General features: G+C 61.5%; 1 protein-coding gene across 7 annotated transcripts in view; it reads left to right on the top strand.

Annotated features, from left to right (window-relative positions):
* TOM1L2 (target of myb1 like 2 membrane trafficking protein) overlaps nt 1-17,893 on the top strand; it is an 82,314-nt gene extending 64,421 nt beyond the window's left edge. Inside the window, exons 9-16 of one of the 7 annotated variants that reach the window (XM_060080844.1) lie at nt 674-722; nt 1,024-1,147; nt 2,709-2,826; nt 4,213-4,288; nt 6,281-6,346; nt 10,887-10,946; nt 12,594-12,630; nt 16,985-17,893. In XM_060080844.1, coding sequence (XP_059936827.1) covers nt 674-722; nt 1,024-1,147; nt 2,709-2,826; nt 4,213-4,288; nt 6,281-6,346; nt 10,887-10,946; nt 12,594-12,630; nt 16,985-17,184 — 730 coding nt within the window. In that variant the 3' untranslated portion in view covers nt 17,185-17,893. Of the gene's footprint in view, nt 1-673; nt 723-1,023; nt 1,148-2,708; nt 2,827-4,212; nt 4,289-6,280; nt 6,347-10,886; nt 10,947-12,593; nt 12,631-13,253; nt 15,821-16,984 lie in introns of those variants that run through there. The other 6 variants (XM_060080845.1, XM_060080846.1, XM_060080847.1 and 3 more) reach the window with 6 other exon arrangements.
* Nucleotides 17,894-18,199: the final 306 nt, after the last annotated feature.

Below are 18,199 nucleotides of genomic sequence, written 5' to 3'. Positions count from 1 at the left end.
TCTCAGCAAATCCCCAGCTGGAGAAGTCTCTTGGCGGCCTCTTAGCCTGTGGCGTCTGGGGCTGCCATGCTGGTCCCCACCTGATAGAGAATGACCTGGGTGCTGGAGAGGAGATTCTGTCCTCGGCCAGGCTGCGGCCAGTGGGCGGGGGCCCTGGCTGACCGACCCTCCCGCAGCTGCTGGGGCCTGTGCCTGCCCTCCTCCTCCACGTGCCCGGCCTTGGGCCCCACCCCTTCCCCTAGCAAGTTAGCCCTTCGGCTGGTCACTCCGCCACAGAGCTGTCCAACAGGGAGGGACTGCCGTTCTCCTCTGGATCTGAGGCGCCCCCAGGGAAGGTGGCTGACCCAGCCTCCCCTGCAGGGCCCAGGGGAGCCCTGGGGGTGCTTATGATGGCCTCCTGCATGTTCCAGCCCATACCTGCAGTGCCCTTGGGGAGGCTGGGAGGCTGATTCCCACTCGGGGGAGCCCCATGCAGCAGCAGGAAGGGCGAAGTTGTGTTGGGGGTTGTCCACTCCCTGGCCCCCCAAACGGGCTGGTGGTTCTCCTTCCCCAGAGCCTGGGTCTCTGCTGGCCTCCCGGCCCGCGGGCCCCGCGAGCTTCCCAGGCCAGTGGGCTTCGCGATGCCGTGTCTTGGGCACTCCCTCTCCTTACTCCACTTTCCTTTCCCCGTTAGGTTCGAACGATACAGGTCAGGCCGATCCGTTCAAAATGCCAGTAATGGAGTGAGTATTCCTTCAGAATTCTCACCTTTCTGGACGCCGGGAAACCTAGGATCTCCTGGGGTTAAAATAGTCGGGCAGTGGGAGAGCAAGCTCTGGTGGGTGGGCTCTGAGGAGGTGCCAGTAGGCACATCCCTGGCGGGAGGGGGCAAAGAAGCCCCCGGGACCTCGCTGTCCCTTAGATGGGGGAGGGGCGGAGGGGGTAACTCACAACAGCCCACCCGGAACCCTGGGTGGTGCCTACCAGCTTTCCCCTCGGGACCCAGCACGTAGGCTGGGGCTCAGCCCACCTCCTGCCCGGCAGGTGCTGAGCGAAGTGACAGAGGACAACCTCATCGACCTGGGCCCGGGGTCTCCAGCCGTGGTGAGCCCGACCGTGGGGGGCACGGTGCCCCCATCTTCCCTCTCCTCCCAGCTCGCGGGCTTGGGTGAGTGTCCTGGACCTACCTCCCGCCCCCCCGTCCCCCGCCGGCCTTGTGGGGGACCCGTGGGACAGCGTGTGCCTGGGTCCTGCTGTGCCACTTCAGCTCAAGGCTTGTTCCCTAAACTTAGAGTTTGAACCCGTGTTGGAAAGCAGGGGTGCGGCGTGGTCCAAGGGACTGGAAGCTGTTGGCTTTTTGAAGAAAGGTGGCTGCTGTGTTGTATGTGGCATATTCTCTATGGCTGGAGTGATTTCCTTCTCAACATCAACTAGGCCAAGGGTAGCAAATAGGTGTCAACTCCTTGGGTGCTTGGCACGTAGGCCCAGGAAGGATGCTGGGGCCACGTCGGGGCTTGGAAGAGTCCGTGGCTTATCGCTGATGTCTGCCCTGGGCTTGCCAAGGGGAAGGGTTTTGCTCTCCTTGACCTAACATCAGCGAGAGTGCGCCATCCTCTGAAACCTAAAACAAAAGATGCCATTTTTTCACAGTTTGTTCAGTTTAATGTGTGTCCGTGACTCTGGATGCCCCACCCGGGCTGGATGAGCCCAGTCTAGGACAAAGGAAGTCACACTATTACATAACCAGTCAGCACGGCCCTCTCAAAATGCTGTCTGCCACCCTGTGCTTCTGTTTTCTTAATATTTATCTTTGTACCTTCATCTCATTTCAGTTGAATCAAGCTTTTACTTAGTGCCCTGGCAGTTGCTGTAATTCTGGCTTCTCGACATATCATGTATCTGTAGCCACTGTTTCTCTCTTTTTTTTTTTGCGGTACGCGGGCCTCTCACTGTTGTGGCCTCTCCCGTTGTGGAGCACAGGCTCCGGACGCGCAGGCTCAGCGGCCATGGCTCACGGGCCCAGCCGCTCCGCGGCATGTGGGATCTTCCCGGACCGGGGCCTGAACCCGTGTCCCCTGCATCGGCAGGCGGACTCTCAACCACTGCGCCACCAGGGAAGCCCGCCACTGTTTCTCTTTCTCTGCCTTCAGTCCACCCAGCATGTGGCCACCAGGCTTAATACCTAAAATTCAGATTGGATTCTGCTGCCCCTGCTTTAAAAAGGTCTAGTGTTTCCCCATCGACTCCTTTGCCTGCGTGTGAGCCTCTTCAGCAGCCTCGTCTCTCCACCAGCACCCTTCCCGCGTCACCCCCTCTGCCCGCCGCCCAGCCCCCCTCCCGCTCCTGTGGCAGTTTCTGGTCCCCCGCTCATATCTCCACCTAATTCTGTGCTGCTGTCTGTCCCCCTACTCTGTGTACCCCATTGAGGCCAGGAACTGCGCCAGAGCCACTGTGGTCCAGTCAGGGTCGAGCTCTGGCCGTGCGGGCACCTACGAAATACTTGTCACGTAAGTGACGTTGGCCCGTGGCCTCTGTGACCGGCTCCCAGGGGGCGCCCTGGTGCGGGCAGGAGCCTGCACGGCCCACCTGCTCGCCGCTCGCCTTCATTCGGGAGCGACCTGGGGGGGTCGGGGGCTGTTCTCGCTCCCTTCCGCCCCCCGCAGGTGACTTCTTCCCAAGGTCAGGCCCACATTTGTTGTCGCCCACCCCTCCTCTGTTCTGTTGCACAGACCTGGGCGCGGAGAGCGTCAGTGGCACCCTGAGCTCACTCCAGCAGTGTCACCCCCGGGACGGCTTTGACATGTTCTCCCAGACCAGAGGGAGCTCCTCGGCTGAGCAGCGCAAGACGTAAGTGGGGACCCTCCTGGTGGCTCTCAGAGGACGCTGGGCGGGGCCGACCCCGGCCTGGGCCCATGGCCAGCACAAAGGGGCCTTCTATTCACTGGGGCCAGGCCTTTCCACTCCGGTTGCCGGGACCTGGCGGTAGACACGGCTGTTGAGGCCAGCACCCCGAGCCGGGCGGCTGTGCGGGGTCCTCCCACCTGCTCCCCTGCTCTCCCTGCCCCCGCGCTGCTGCTGCCTCAGAAACTTCGCCTGTAGCAGGAGCTGGGGGCACGGGGTGGGGCAGGCAGGCACCGAGTTGGTTCCTCGCCCCTGGGGTGCGAGCAGCGTCTTTCCTGACGGTGGCTCTGGCCAAGATGAGCCCTGTGGAATTAGGGGAGTTGATTCCAAAACACACAGCCCCCTGCATCTCCCTGGAACCTGCTTTGAGCTTTCTGTTCAGCCTTTGACCACCTCCCCGGGACCCAGCATCTTGACGCATCCAGCTCTTTGAGTCCCGTACTCAGGACTCACTCAGCAGGTTGACCAGAAGCCCAGGGCCCCAGGCACCTTTTAGCTGCTTTCAAAATGGATACAGCAGAAGAAGTCGGGGAGCAGAAGAAGACAACCCCGTAATGAGTGACAGACCCTCACCCCAGACTGGGAGACCACCTTCCTTGTCAGATGCCACTGAGGCTGCTGCTTTTTTATTATTTATTTTATTTTATTTATTTATTTATTTTGGCTGTGTTGGGTCTTCGTTGCTGCGCGCGGGCTTTCTCTAGTTGCAGCGAGCTGGGGCTACTCTTCGTTGCGGTGCATGGGCTTCTCGTTGCGGTGCTTCTCTTGCTGCGGAGCACGGGCTCTAGGGTGTGCGGGCTTCCGTAGTTGCAGCATGCAGGCTCAGTAGCTGTGGCTCGAGGGCTCTAGAGCGCAGGCTCAGTAGCTGTGGCGCACGGGCTTAGTTGCTTCATGGCATGTGGGACCTTCCCGGACCAGGACTCGAACCCGTGTTCCCTGCATTGGCAGGAGGATTCTTAACCACTGCGCCACCAGGGAAGCCAAGGCCGCTGCTTTTAAAATGAGAATTATGACCCCTTTGCCTCTGCCTAGCCTCTCCCTCTAAGCAGTTCAGGGCCCTCTGACACCCTGTCCTGAGCTTTACAAATGCCTCCCTCCTAGTGTTACTTAACAGAGGGAAATGGAGGTGGTACAGAGTCCCAGACCCCAGAGGGAGTGAGTGGCTGGGCTGGGCTTGAACCTTGGCCTCCTGGCTTCAGCTGCGGCCAGACCACGACCTAAATGCCGAGGCCTCTGAGTACTCGTGAGGAAGGTGCTGAAGATGGAGGGTGATTGAGGGTCACCACCTGTCCGTCCCCCGTGACCACTCTGCTTGTGCTGCTTCGTCCCCAGGGCCACCTACGACGACCCCCAGGCCGTCGGAGTACTTGCTTCTGCGGTAGACAGTCGGAAACAGAACCCCGAAGTGGTAGGTCTCTCTCCCTGATTTTCTGCCTGGGGGGAAAGCGGGGCCGTCTGGTGAAGCCAGCTGGAGAGTTAGGCAGAGCTGGCGGCGCAGAGGGCAGACTGGGGTGAGCCATGTCAGCTCCTGAGTGCCCCCGACCTGTGGGGATGCCCGTGTCAGGACACCCAGGAGGAGACAGGCCCAGAGAGGCAGAGATGTGCGGAGGGCACCCTGCGAGCAGCCTTGGGCGGGGCTGCACCCCGGGGAGATCTGATGGGGAGCCCCTGCTCTCCCCCGTGGTGGCTCTGAGCTCTCAGGGCGCAGGGCTCTTGTGGCCAGAGAGGGTCTCTCCCCAAAGGTTGCAGTGCCCAGGGGTGGGCGGCGCTCTGACAGAAGGGAAACGGTGGCCTGGGCCTGTCCCTGCAGGCCTGCCGTCAGAAGGGGCTGGAGGGGTGGAGCAGTGCTGAGGGCAGAGGTGCTCGTTGGTGGAGGAGGGGCTTCTGTGATTTCTGGGAGATCGTAGGGCCCCAAAGGAAAAGGTTTGTGCCTTCATGCTTCTCGTGAGGTGGTTCCCTTCTCGCCTAACTGAGAAATGTGTGTGGCCGCGAGCGAATGAATGTGTGTGTGGGGGGGGGCGTTGGGGGGACAGTGGCCCCAGAACAGCTGCCCCCCGGCCCGCCCCATCCAGGGCTACAAAGGGGCAGCGCTCATCTGTCCACTGGAGGGGAGCCTGGCTTCCCAAACACCAGCCCTTGGCCTCCCGCAGCCCCTGTCCAAGTGGCCCGGGCAGGCGGCAGTGCTGAGGCCTGGCGTCCCCGAGAAAGCTCGTGCCCTGGTCCCCATGTCCCTCCCGGCTCAGCCAGCTTGGTGAGGGCCGTGCGTCCCTCTGCACCGGCCACCAGGGGGCGCAGAAGAGCCACCCAGGCTGCAGCTCTCAGTGCCTCGCCCCCTGCAGAACCCCTGAGGCCAGGACTGTTCGGTGGCCCAGTGGTCGTGTTGCTGAGGACGGCCCCCCGGCCCCAACTCAGGGCACCAGGGAGCCAGTAAGGCCGGCCCCTCCTCCTGGCCCAGCTGGCCAGGCCGGCCTGGTCAGCTCTCCACTCTGCCTCCAGGGCCTGCCCCGCCGAGGCCAGGAGTGCCCTTCTCTGCCGCTGTCTCTGCCAGTGCCCAGAGTCCAAGCACAGGAATGCAGCCAGCTCCCTGCCCTTCACCCGGGGTGCCTGGCCTGCCTCCTCTTTTCAACGTTTCCGCCTGCAGCAGGCAGGCTGCTTCTCGTGTGCCCTGCTTGATGGGGTGATGCAGGGAGCAGGGTTCGTGTGGGCCGTGTGTGTGTGTGTGTGCCTGTCTGTGGGTGTGTCTTTGCATCTGTGTGCACACACACGTATATGCATCTTCAGGCCTGTACTTCGGGTTATGTTGTTCCATATCCTAAACAATGCTGCTCTGGAAATGAAACCTGGGCCAAGGGAGAAATTAAGAACACAGTAAAGGAGAAAAACCTGTGTAGCCACACCTTCACGATACAACCAAATCAGTAGTTCTAACTTTAAATACTTTTATCATTTAGAAAAGGCAATATCCCCAAATTCATCATTCACATTAAGAGTTTGGAAAAAGAACGCACAGGTAACTGAGGAAAAAGATAATAAGTAAGAAGAAAGTAGAGATGATTGTGCAAAAACTGGTTCTGTGGAGCCGCCCCTCGGTGACCCTGAGAGTCCAGGAGGAGGGCAGCCCCAGGCGGCCTTCTGCGGCCCCAGGAGGTTTCCCAGGGGCGCGGGAACAGGGGTTCAAGTGCGTGTTACCCTCTTGGGGTCCCTGTTACTAAACGCCTCTTCTTTTATCCAGGAGGTAAGGGCATGTTTGGGGGGGTGGGCCGCTGGGTCCCAGCTCCTCAGGTGACAGGGGACCAGCTCTGACAGTGGCTTTTCTGTTTCCATGACATGTGCTATTGCCTTCTTTACCACGGGTCTTGCTGTGACTTTCCTTTCTGGGACTTTTCTGTCCTCGGCCCAGAAGAGAGGTAAAGGTGGGGACTCTGACCTGGAGCCCATAGACAGCTGGCTCATAGCCCAAGGAATGGTGAGAGGTCACCAGCCGCGCTGAGCCCCTTGTCACCACCACCCCCGGCGCTTCCCTCTGTCTTCTCGCGGGTGCCCAGTCTTCCCCTCCTGTCTGTCTCCTTAAGCCGCAGACTTCCAGCCCCAGAAACTCCATCTCTGGTTTTCTGTGGAGGTCCGGGTGTTTGCAGGAGTGAGGGGAGGGCCCTTACCCTCCTTTTACCGTTTCTGGAGCTCTGGGCAGTATTCACTTTTCCAGGATGAGCACAAGTTACTGTGGCCTCTGCTTGGGAGGGGATGTTTCTGAGAGGACAGGCTCAAAGCATCTGACTGGGCAGAGAACTCCACCCAGCCTGTGAATGTGGCAATCTAGGCCGATGGGGTCTCGTCCTGTAATTGTTTGTGCCCACTGTGTCCCCCGGAAGGATATGAGACCTCCTAAAGAAACACACAAACGCTAGTGGGACAGAATAAGAAGGTGCTGGGGATCATACACGCAGTCAGCCTCAGGAAGCAGGGCGTCCACAGCTCCAAGACCCTGGAGGATCCCTCCTGCCTCGTGATCAGGTGGCCCCGAGTCTGTGCACAGAGAGGTCACTTGCTGCAGGCTGCCTGCGGTGCAGGGACGATTTCACCTCTGAGACCAGGGTCTGTGCATGGTGGAGCCTGAGCGGGAGACCTAGACACACCAGGAGGAAGCCTAACTGACCCCTTGGGGCCGGGCCAGCCTGGGGCCAGAGGAGGGCTCTTCAGGCTGGGCCAGCATGCCCGAGCCTGCGGGCAGCACAGGGTCACCTGCCTAAGCAAGTGTGACTAGCTCTCGAGGACACGGCCAAAGGGCTGTCAGAACCGGGGGCCAGGGTGTCTGCCTGCCCAGCTGAGAGCTGGCGACCCAGCACAGCCGCACTCGGGGGGCCGTCTCCCTCCACCTGCCAGCAGCCCGTCCTGCTTGCTGCACCGGACCCCAAGGCCGTTCTTAGGGACATGGGCTAGCCCGGCCCCTTGTTTGCTTCTTTGGGGACAAGCAGGGGCTCTGGCCCACACGTGCGGGTGGCCTTAGAGCAGCGCTCCTGGACACCACGTCCACTCCACTGTCCAAATTGGGAGGATCCAGCCGTGTGTCCTTGTGCCTGTTAGTCCTGCAAAAAATGATACTGCCCACACAGCCGCCCCGCGTGTGGCTTGGCAGCCGGTGGTGGCACCCACCCCTGCCCGGCCCCACCTAGAGCTCCAGTCTCTGACTTCAGAAACAAGCCCGACTAACAGCTAACCCCGTGTCTCACCTGCCCGACTGCAGTGTTTTGTTTTGTTTTCTTTTAAACAACGTATATTAATTGCTTTGCCTCATTTCCCATAGCATAGAAACCCTGAGTCTTTCCAAACCTGCCAAGTACAAATTCTTTACTTGGAAACTTTTTGTACTATTGAGGGAGACCAAAGGGCCTGTAGACTGAGCCTCAGGTTGGGGAGGTGGCAGGAGGACTGTCGGGGGGCAGCAGCCCCTGGAAGCATCGCACCCGAGCGCAGCACTTGGTCCGGCCGCGTTGGAAGTGGTGCAGGTTTCCTTGCGGGGAGGCGTGTCGGGCATCCAGGTTCAGCACCAGGCCCGTTACCGTGGAGGAGAGCCCCAAGAACCTTCTCGAGCAGCCTGCCCAGGGATGGCGGTGCTCTTGCCTCTCCCGGCGGCGGTCGGAGGCCTGTCACCCACACGCAGGGTGCAGCCAGGATAGGTGAAAGAGTATCGGTCGCAGCAGGAACCCAAGGAGGTTAGTGAAAAGTCTGTGGCTGCCCAAGCCCAGGCTTGGGGCGGGGCCCCTATGCAGACCGGGCGACGCCCTTCCCCTTTGAGCTGGTGACCCTCCCGCCCACACGCAGGGCTGCCAGCCTGAGCCCAGGCTGGCCCACCCCTGCCATGTCCACAGCTGCCCTCTGCCCGCATCCAGCGCCTCAGCCAGCCAGCCCCGTCCAGCCATCCTCGGAGCAAGGGAGTTTGGGGGGCCGGTCTGTATCCAAGGGTGTACCCACACGTGCTCCCTTTATTTTTTTCTCGTTGCATCTGTTTCCCTTTCCGTCTCCTTCCTCCAACTCACACTCTGGCAGCCCCTTGCCCGGGCGGTGCTCACCCCAGGGCGTGTGAGAGCCCAGGTCTCTCAGGGTGAGAACTCTGAGGCCTCTCTGGCCTGGGGATGTGCCCGCAGCCGGAGCGGTGACAGAGCAGCTCCTATTTGCAGGGCAGCGTGAGTGTCTAGTGTGTCTGAAGCACCTGGTTTGGGGGCACCGTGCTGCTGGCGCCGTGCTCCCCCATCGATTCCCAGGCAGGCGGCTCGTGAGCCCAGGCTGCATCCAGCCTGGCAGGGCGGCCCATCCCCCCGTCACATGAGCTCTGCTGTCACCCACACCCGACTCCACGTGACACACGCCCTCGGCCAGCGCCTCTCAGTCAGGGCTCGGGCCCCACGGCTCCGGCATCCCTGGGTTTCTGAGTTAGAAACGGAAGCACCCGACTGGAACTGAAGGGCTCTGGGGTCGTGAGTGGCAGAAGCCATCGCCCCGTTTCACAGACGAGGCTGAGGCCCCAAACCTGGGGCTTCTTGGGGCCCCGGAGGTGGGGAGCTCCTGGGAGGGAGCAAGTCCAGCCGAGGAGAGGGAATAACTGTGCTCCCACCCCTGACTCGTGGTGGGTGGGCTTGTTTTGAGGGGTAAGGAGCTTCTCACATGTCAGTGTTTATTTTCTGAGCGTGCTGGCTCTCAAGATCGGTCCAGAGGAGAAAACTGAGGCACGATCCCTGGCCCTGAGGGACCAATTCTGAACAGTAACAAAAAAGTTACGAGCAAAACCGGAAGGCCTAAGGCCCATGACACCTTAGTGTCTTTTTTCAAGCTTTGCCACCCGAGGAATCTCCGCTCCTGGGCGGGCCGAGGCTGGTGGGTGTCAGGGGCGCCCCACCCCTGCTCCGGCAGCTGGAGTTGGCAGGTTTCTCCCTGGAGACACACTGACTTCCCACGCTTGGTCCTGGGGATTTGGCGGTGTGGCACGAGTCCTCCCTGAGGCTGGGCGTTCTGGCTTAGGAGCATCATGATCACGAAAATTGGCATCTCCTTGTCATGGGAACGTGTCGGGCAGAAGCCCCGTCAGCAGGCGTAAAACTGGCCGGTCGCACCCTGGATGCCGCTGGTCCCTGCTCCATGGGGAGGGAAGTCGGCTCCAGGTGCTGTCAGCAGCCCCTTGGCGTCCTGCCTGGAGGGAGGACCACATGTTCCTTGTCCCCATGAGTCATTTCAGGGTGGTTTGAACTCCTTGATATGTTTTCATTTCAACATTCTTAAGTCTCCAGTAGGTCAAAGAAATAAAATGGCAACATAGACAGAATCTCTCTAATCTGATCGAGGTTGGCCTGAGCCTCTCTGAAACACGTGTGGAAGCCAGAGGAGGGTCTGCCGGCCCGGCTATGTGACATTGGGGTGAACCCAGCTACAGACACAATGCAGGCAATTTTTCTAGAAATAGTGAGCTTGTGAGTGAGTCCCAGGAGGTACATCCAGACCCAGCCGAGGTGAGGATGCAGGTCACCTCGATCAAGGACCATCCACTCGTTTCTCTAGTCTGGGAGCCAACATTTCATTAATGTGGCTTCGAAGGGGTTAAAGGTTACTTTTACTTCTTATCACATTATCATTTTATTATGTCTGACAGCAGCTTAACTATTTCTAGCCAGATAGATTTTCAGGCCCTTGGCATGGGTGGCCCAGGCGTGGACAGGGCCCAGGCACCAGAGGGGTGCCTCCTTTGCTCAGGACCCTGGTCTCCCCCTCCCAACCGCTCCCCTGCTGCCCCCGCACCCCCCACTCCCCTGCTTTTCAGTTGCACTTCTTTTCTTTGATGCTGGGGCCACAGACAGCCACTGAAAGCTGGGAGAAAAGGGTGGGATGAGAGGAAGCTGCTGCATTCGGGCTGCTTCCTGATCCTTCCACTAAAGAGACACAAAGACAACCAAAGCCCCCGGTCCCTTTTGTCATCAAAGCCCTTGCTTTGGCCTGTGTCTGCTGGTGGAGGAATGTGCCGGCCTGCTGTGGGCCAGGCCACACCCAGGCCTGGGTGCCCTTCCCACTCAGAAATGCCCCAGGACACCATCCTTTCAGTGAGCGAGCCTGGACCACCTGCCCCCTGCCCTGCCCTGCCCTGGGCGGACGGCCACGCGGCCGCCCCCGTCCTGTCGGGGCCGGGACTGTCGCAGATGGAGGGGCTCCACACCGGCCTGCAGGCCGGTGCCCCAGGGCTGAGAGGCGGACACACTAGTCAAAAAGTTATCCACTGAAGAACGCGTACTGCGCCTCCCTCCCCACTGCGTCCTGTCCCGTCCCGTCGCTGGCCCCGCTTCCTAGAGCTGCTGCTTCCTTCACCTGCCATCTCACACGCGGCTGCCTGCGTGCCCTCCTGCTGTGCCAGCGTGTTCTGCTCTGTGTACGTCTGGCTCCGTCGGGCTGCTTGGGTTGACGTGTCCGCTGTTCTGTCTCCCCTGCCTGGCCACGGGCTGCCTGGCCGCTGCCTGCCGCTTCCATAGATCCCCGTGGTGCAGCCGTCTGTCATGGACGACATTGAGGTGTGGCTCAGGACCGACCTGGTGAGACTCGATTTTTCTATCTCGTGTGGGGAGTGGCGAGGCCCAGGCGCCTCTGAGGACAGAAGGCCTGGGGGCCGGCGTGGGGCCGCTCCCTGGGGAGGTGGAGGAGGGGAGGCCGGGCAGGCGCCCCTGGGGTCTGCACCTGCTCGGCTGGCCACACCGCCCCCAAGACGCACACTGTTCCCAGTTTACTGCGGTTTCAGGTGTGTGTGTGCTTGGGTCCTTTTGGTTTTGGGTTTTTGTGCGCTTTTTAATTTATATTTTTATTTATTTATTTATTTTGGTTTTCATTTTTTTTTTAATTGTGAAACGTACCCAGAGACATTTTTTTCTTTTAATTGTGAAATTTACACAGACATGAGTTGGTGGGTTGTTTTTGTGTGTTTTTTTGGTGTTTGTTTTTTAATTCACTCTCATCCCCCTTCCCCAGCATCTCCTGGTATCTTGTATTTAATGGTTCCAGGGACCATTGTCTTTATACCCAGAGATGGGCAGGAAGGTTAGGACATTGTGCAGCTGGCAAGGGCAGCCGGTCTGAGAGGGCAGGGCTGTGCTGGCCGGTCCCCCGCTGCCCCCCGCCAAGCACTCTCACCACCACCCGCAGCCCTCCACCCCGGGGCTGGTGAAGAAATGCACCTTGGGAGGGGAGGTGTTTGTCCATGGTCACGGCTGGTGGGACTCTCCCCGTGACCTAGGACAACTCGTCTCTTGCTTCTTGCTGCCCCCCTCAGGACATCCCCCCAACTAGGACGGCAGACCTCAGCCCCCAGACCTCAGCCCCCAGGACGGGCTTCCTGCCGCTCCGGGCCAGCCCCCAACCCCCCCACCAAAGCCGGGCTTTCCGAAGACTCGGGTGCCATGCCAGGGGAGGAGGGGCCCCCCATTACACCTTTCCCAGGGAATGCCCGGAAAGAAACAGCTCCCATCTCAGAGCAGGCAGGCCAGGCCCCCACCTCACGGGGGCCACCCGCGCTTGAGGGCCAGGGACCTCCCAGCCAGGCGCGCGGCAGGTCAGGGGCAGAGCCAGGAAGGAAGCCCGGGCCGTGTCTGCTTCCCCATCACTGTCTGTGCAGAGTTCCCAGTGGCCCCCACGTTCCCACACAGAATTGACCCCCCAGAGCCTCCCCAGTGACGGCATCGGGGTGCAGGAGGACGCTGGCGTCGCTCCCAGGAGGCTGCAGCCGAGCAGCCCCCCTGCCAGAGCGCCGCAGGGCCCGGCCCCATGCTTCCAGGCCTCACGCAGTTCCCAGCTGCTGGCGTGGCCATGACCTCCCAGCGCCCTGTGGCTGCCCGCGAGGGGACGCCCAGTGGAGGAACGCCCGGGGCCCTGGCTGCCTGAGGCGCAGCCTCCTCCTGGCCGCCCTGCAGGCCTGCCCCACGGCTCAGCCGGAGAACGAACCTGAACCTTTTAGAATTTTTGCTTTCTGACCCTTCTGGGGGATCACAACCTAGAACCTACTCTTTTTGTTTTTACTTTTTAAAAACAAAGTTTCTGTGTCTCTGATAAGACGAGAGCTGTGCTTTGCTCTTACAGAACTCGGGGGGACGGGAAGTAGGAAGTTTTGCTCGGGTGCCGCCTTGGGGTGGCCGAGGGCGGGAGCGGCAGCAGGGCGGGCGGGTCCTAATGCCCTCTCTGCTCTCCCACAGAAGGGCGACGACCTGGAGGAGGGTGTCACGAGCGAAGGTAGGCTTGCCCCCCCCAAACCCGCTGCTGCTGTGCCCGCCCCAGGCTCTGGGAGCCCCCCTGCCCCCTGCCATGCTGCCTGGGCGGGCCTCCCCTGTGGGCTCCTGGGCTGTGTCCCACCCAGACCTTGTGCTGATGAGAGAGGTGCCACAGCTGGTGAACAGTAGGCACAGTTGCCTGCACTGCTGACCAGTTTGCCCCCGCCAGATGCTCAGTGCAGCTGAAGCAAGACACATGCCATGCAGTCAGCAGGGCACACAGGGAACCCCTGGGCCTGGCACCCTGTGGCCGCACAGCTGGGCCCCTCTGCAGGCACAGAGCCCTGCTTGGTGGGTGTGGGGGGCTTTCCCTGACAAGTTCAAGGAGGAACTCACCCCTCCAGCTCCCCCTGCCCTGCCTCCTATGCTGATCTGGACGATGGAAAAGCTCCACGTCAGTGGTGGGGCAGGAATCCTAACTGGCACCCCCCACCCCGCCGGCTTGTGACAGGTTTCCTGCTCGTCCTGGTGGTGGCGGAGGAGGAAAGGGGGCGGGTGCTCTGTGGGGAGCAGGTGGGCGTGGCTGTTGGAGCCTCAATGCAGCTGAGCCCTTACCAACCCCGCCGGCCTTGCTTTGTGTTGTAGAGTTCGATAAGTTCCTTGAAGAAAGGGCCAAAGCTGCAGAAATGGTTCCCAACCTCCCCTCTCCCCCAGCGGAGGCTCCGGCCCCGGCCTCAAATCCCTCCAGCCGGAAGAAGCCGGAGCAGTCAGAGGACGCCCTCTTTGCCCTGTGAGCTGTCCTGTGGTTGGGCCCCCCCACGGCAGGTCACCTCTAGCTCCCCCCATCCACACCAGGCACTGGCCACTCTTCCCATCCCCAGCCCCCACCTGGTCCTGCGCTGCTGTGTCTCCATGGAAACGCCACTGTGTTTGCTCCCAGGCCTCCTGCTAGTCAGGACCAGCTTTAGCCACCCTCTCTGTGGGCGGCGGGACAGCGTCCTGTAGCCACAGCCCCTCAACTTCTGCTCTTCCTGCCCACCAGCTCCCTCTGCCTGTTTCTTCCCAGGAAGAGCCCACAGCTGGTCCAGCACCAGGCAGGCAGTCCCTTTGGGTCTGTTCCTGAGCAGTTCCTCTGGTCACCTGCACACAGAGAAGGGGCTCAGGCCCCAGCCCCTTCCCCGGCGTGCCCCTGCCCAGCTCAGTGGGCCTCTCCTGCCCTCCCGTGACCCCCTGTGTCCCAGAAAGGGCAGGTCTGCACCTGCGGGCTTGGTCGCCCTCCCCGGACTGCTGCTGCCTGCTGAGCATCGGCACTTTAGAAGGCTCTGTGGATGCCCACGGGTGGCGTCTCTCACCTGCCATGTGCTTGACCCTTTCTTCATACTCAGCTGCTAGCCCAGACCCACGTCCGAGCTGGCTCAGTAGCCGAGCCTGGGACCAAGGGGTCCCCCGCGGGCCTGCATGCTCCTGGTGTGGGCAGAGCCATGGGCTGTCGGGAGGGCAGCTCGCAACCCTGGCCGGTCAGGTCTTGCAGAGATAACACTACTGTCTCCAAGCTGCCCCTGTGCGCCGCAGGCCCTGTGGCCGCCCCACCTGTTGGGGGGCCTGCACAGTGAGGGCTGGCTCCGGCCAGCTTGGGAGAGCTTTGCACGTTGGTAAATGTGCTTCGGCCTGGTCTGGGGCAGCCTCCACGCCTCCGCCTCCAGGGCCCAGCAGCAGGCGGTGTTGCACCCCAGGTGAGATTCCAGTGACCGAAGGCCCCTGCACTCTATGGGGCGGGGCCTTAGCCTCCCCTGCAGACTGTCCTGAAGCCTGAACTCCTCCCACCCCAGACCCGGCGCCCAAACAACCTAGGAGGGGCTGGCGACACCCACTCCTGTCTTGGGTCCTTGCTGGTATCTCGGGCCATAGGCAGGGTACTAGCTGCTCGGCCCAAGCCCGGTCCAGCCTGAGCCGCCCTGTGCTGTGGCCCAGAAGAGCAAACACACTGCTGTCGCGGCTTCCGCCAGCCTGTGAGCCCAGGTCCAGGTCAGCGTTCCAGCACGCGCTGCCTGGGCATCGGGGCAAGACCTGGCCGGGCCACCTGGTGGGCCTGGCCCGCGGTGTGGTCAGCCCTTCCCACCTGGCAGCCCAAGCAGAGAAGAGGCTGGGCCTGACACAGGCCGGGATCAGTGCCGCCGTGGGCTCCAGGGGGAGCGTTTAGGATGGGGCTGGAGGGCTGTGCGGGGCACCGGCAGGAGCAGGTGGGGAAAGCGGGGTGCTGCCCGCCTGGGACCCTCACCCAGCCTGGCACCCTGCAGCTTCCTCTGGAGAGGACGCCTGGGGTCCGGCTGGGGCTGTCACACTCCAGTTCCTCAGAGGGCGCTCAGGAAGTCCCCACCACGGAGCTGGGCCAGCCTGCCTGCACCCTGCCCCGCCCCGACCCTTACACAGCTGCACCCCTCTCCTTGGCACTTCCAAGGGCGGGGCCCCGAGGCCGGCGTGGATGCTGAGCGTCTGAAGTTGGCCGACCTGAGCTGCATAGAAGGTGGCTGGGTGGCCCGGTTGTCCCTGGCGACCCTGGCTGGTATCCCCGGGCCTTGGGCGCAGCCTGGGGAGCGTATCTGTCTGGGGGCGGGGGACAGTGGGCCTCGGGTGGTCAGTCCCACGGGAGCTGCGGCAGCCAGGCCCAGCGTCCGCTGAGGGAGGAGCCAGCCTCCCACCCGGCGAAGCAGGGAGCCCAGGGGTCTCCCGATGGAGGGTGAAGTGGAGACATACCTGCCCAGGGAGGCCCCGCAAAGCCGCCCCCCAGCTCCAGCTGCTCAGCCAGGCACAGCTGAGAGACGTGGGGCCGCCGGGGCGGCGGGTGGTGGCGGCCTTGCTGGCTGTCCCAGCTGGAGCTGCCCCTCTGCTCACCCATCAGGTCACAGCAGCCTGCCCCACCCATAGGCCGGCCTGGGAAGCAGGTGCCCGGGACGGTGCTGCTCAACCCTTCCTGTCCTGAGTCGTAGGCGCCCTGGGCCCCCCCCCCCCGCTGGCTCCCTTCCACCTGGGGGGCACGGCACTCGGGAAGGGAAGCTGGCCAGAGACTTCCGCCCTGGGGAGTGGGACCCCCCCCAAGCCACCAGTCTCTCCACCAGTGTTAGACATCACAGATACAGTATGTACTTAATTACACAACATTATTGCTGGGATTCCTTATAAGCACTAATTATACCTGATTATAGGTTAAAATATTTATTTTGTCAAGATATTTTCTTGGGGATGTGTTTAACCTTTTCTGTGTTGTGTGCTGAGATGTGAACACTAACCCTCTCCTCCTGCCTTTCTGGCCAGTGGGCACCAGCAAATGACACTGAGTGCAGTGTGACCCGGGCACTGGCGGGCCTTTGGCCAGCCTGCCCCAGAGCGGCCCCTGCCCGGGACCCCCAGGCACCATGCAGGCCGACTGGCCCAGGTGACACGTGAGCAACTGGCTTATCTGCACGCGCGGGACAAGGGCCGCAGAGCTGCAACGGCTCGTCACTGGCCAGGCCAGAGGGCAAGGTGGCCGTCTGCCGTCCGTCCTCTTGTCTCTCTGTCAGCCCCCTCAGTGTGAGCGGCCGTGCTGTCTGCCCTGGGCCACGCTGCCTTGGCTCGCTGCCCTCCCCCTCCTCACCCAGGGTCCAGAGCAAGGGGCGTGGGGAGCCGTGAGGCCTGGCCCTTCACTCAAGGCCTGAGCAGGGAGAGGGGACGGGTGACAGCAGGTGCCCAGACTCGGCTCTTCCCGCCCCTTCCTGCTGCCACAGCCCCGCTCGCCTCCGCACGCTTCTAACTAAGTCCGGCCCAGCCTTCCGGAGGGGCCGAGGGGGCTGTGGGCTGGCGAAGGGGAAGCACCGTGGGGGGCTGACGCCAGGTCCGGGCCCCTCCCCCGTCCCCGACGTGGGTAGAGCTGGCTTCGCCACCCGGGCTGAGTGTGTGCACCCAGAAGATGCCCTGTGGCCCCCGCCTCTCCCAGTGCCCTGCTCCAGCCCATGCTGTCCCTGGGGCACCCTGGGAACAGCTGTCGACCCCGGAATCTCACTGCGTCTCTCCAGGCACTCCTGGAGGAAGTGGGGGGGGCGGATATTTATTTCCTCGAGTTTGCACTTGATTTGTGAGGGTTCTCAGGTTTGTTGTCCGGCGTCCCCCAGCCTGGCGGTCCGTCACAGTCTCTGCTGGCAGACTCCTGTCTCTAGAGGGGAGTCAGCGACACCAGAGCATCTGTCTACCCACTGGCTCTCCTTCCAGACATGTCTGTCTAGTTTGGGATCTTGCATGTAAAATAATCCACAATAAACAAACAGACTCTTGCTGTGTGATCTCTGTCAAGTCGGTGGTGACCGGAGGGCCAGCCAGATCTGACCACCTACTTTCTCTAGGCAGCGGTGGAGTGGGCCCTGCTGGAGGGAGCAGCCAGGGAAGCTCGCCACCACACCTGGCCCCGGCCATGCCCAGGCGGCCGAGCAGCCCCTACCCTGGAAGCCCCCTCCCCCCGACCCCGTGCCTGTCCCTGCTTGGCCACCCTGGGGCACCGCCTGCTTTGGGGGCGTCGGTTGGAGCAGCTGTAAACCCGCCATAGCCTGCCTGACAGCTCAGACCAGGGGCCGTGGTTCTTCCTCCATCTCTTACCGGGTCCCAGGAGCATCCAGGCCTGAGCCACCTCCTCAGCGCCCTCCGCTGGGCTCCCCGAGCATGGCTGGCTGCTGGATTTGAGAGCCACTGCTCCCCTTTTCTGGAACAGCTTTACTGAGATGTAGTTCACGTAACATGAATTCACCCATTTAAAGTGTATGATTAGGGACTTCCCTGGTGGCACAGTGATTAAGAATCTGCCTGCCAATGCAGGGGACATGGGTTCGAGCCCTGGTCTGGGAAGATCCCACATGCCGCGGAGCAACAAAGCCCGTGTGCCACAACTAATAAGCCTGCGCTCTAGAGCCCGTGAGCCACAACTACTGAGCCTGCGTGCCAAAACTACTGAAGCCCTCGTGCCACAACTGCTGAGCCCACGCACCACAACTACTGAAGTCCTTGCGTCTAGCACCTGTGCTCTGCAACAAGAGAAGCCATCACCATGAGAAGCCTGCGCACCTCAACGAAGAGTAGCCCCTGCTCGCCACAACCAGAGAAAAGCCAGCGTGCAGCAACGAAGACCCAATGCAGCCAATAAATAAGTAAATAAATAAATAAAATGAGAGAAGCCACCGCCATGAGAAGCCCGTGCACCACAGCGAAGAGTAGCCCCCCCGCTCGCCACAACCAGAGAAAAGCCCGCGTGCAGCAATGAAGGCCCAACGCAGCCAAAAATAAATTTATTTTAAAAAAAAGTATGATCAGGTAGTTTTTAGCACATTCAGAGTTGTGCGCCCCTCACCACAATTTTAGAGCATCTTCATCACCCCAAAAGAAACCCCTACTCTTTAGCAGTTACCCCCCTCAGCCCCCTGTCCCTTTTAAAAAGGGTTCGCGTCTCCTCTCCTGTGCTGGGAGCTGGGCGCTGCTGCAGGCGGCGGTCCTCTGGGAAGCAGAGGACCTGAGCCTCAGGGGCCATGGGGGGCCTATGCCTTCTCCAGGTGGCTTAGGGGAGGTGGGGA

This window comes from Mesoplodon densirostris, chromosome 18 (assembly GCF_025265405.1).
Source record: "Mesoplodon densirostris isolate mMesDen1 chromosome 18, mMesDen1 primary haplotype, whole genome shotgun sequence".
Taxonomy (NCBI): Eukaryota; Metazoa; Chordata; class Mammalia; order Artiodactyla; family Ziphiidae; genus Mesoplodon; species Mesoplodon densirostris.
This window is presented reverse-complemented; position numbering and strand designations above follow the sequence as displayed.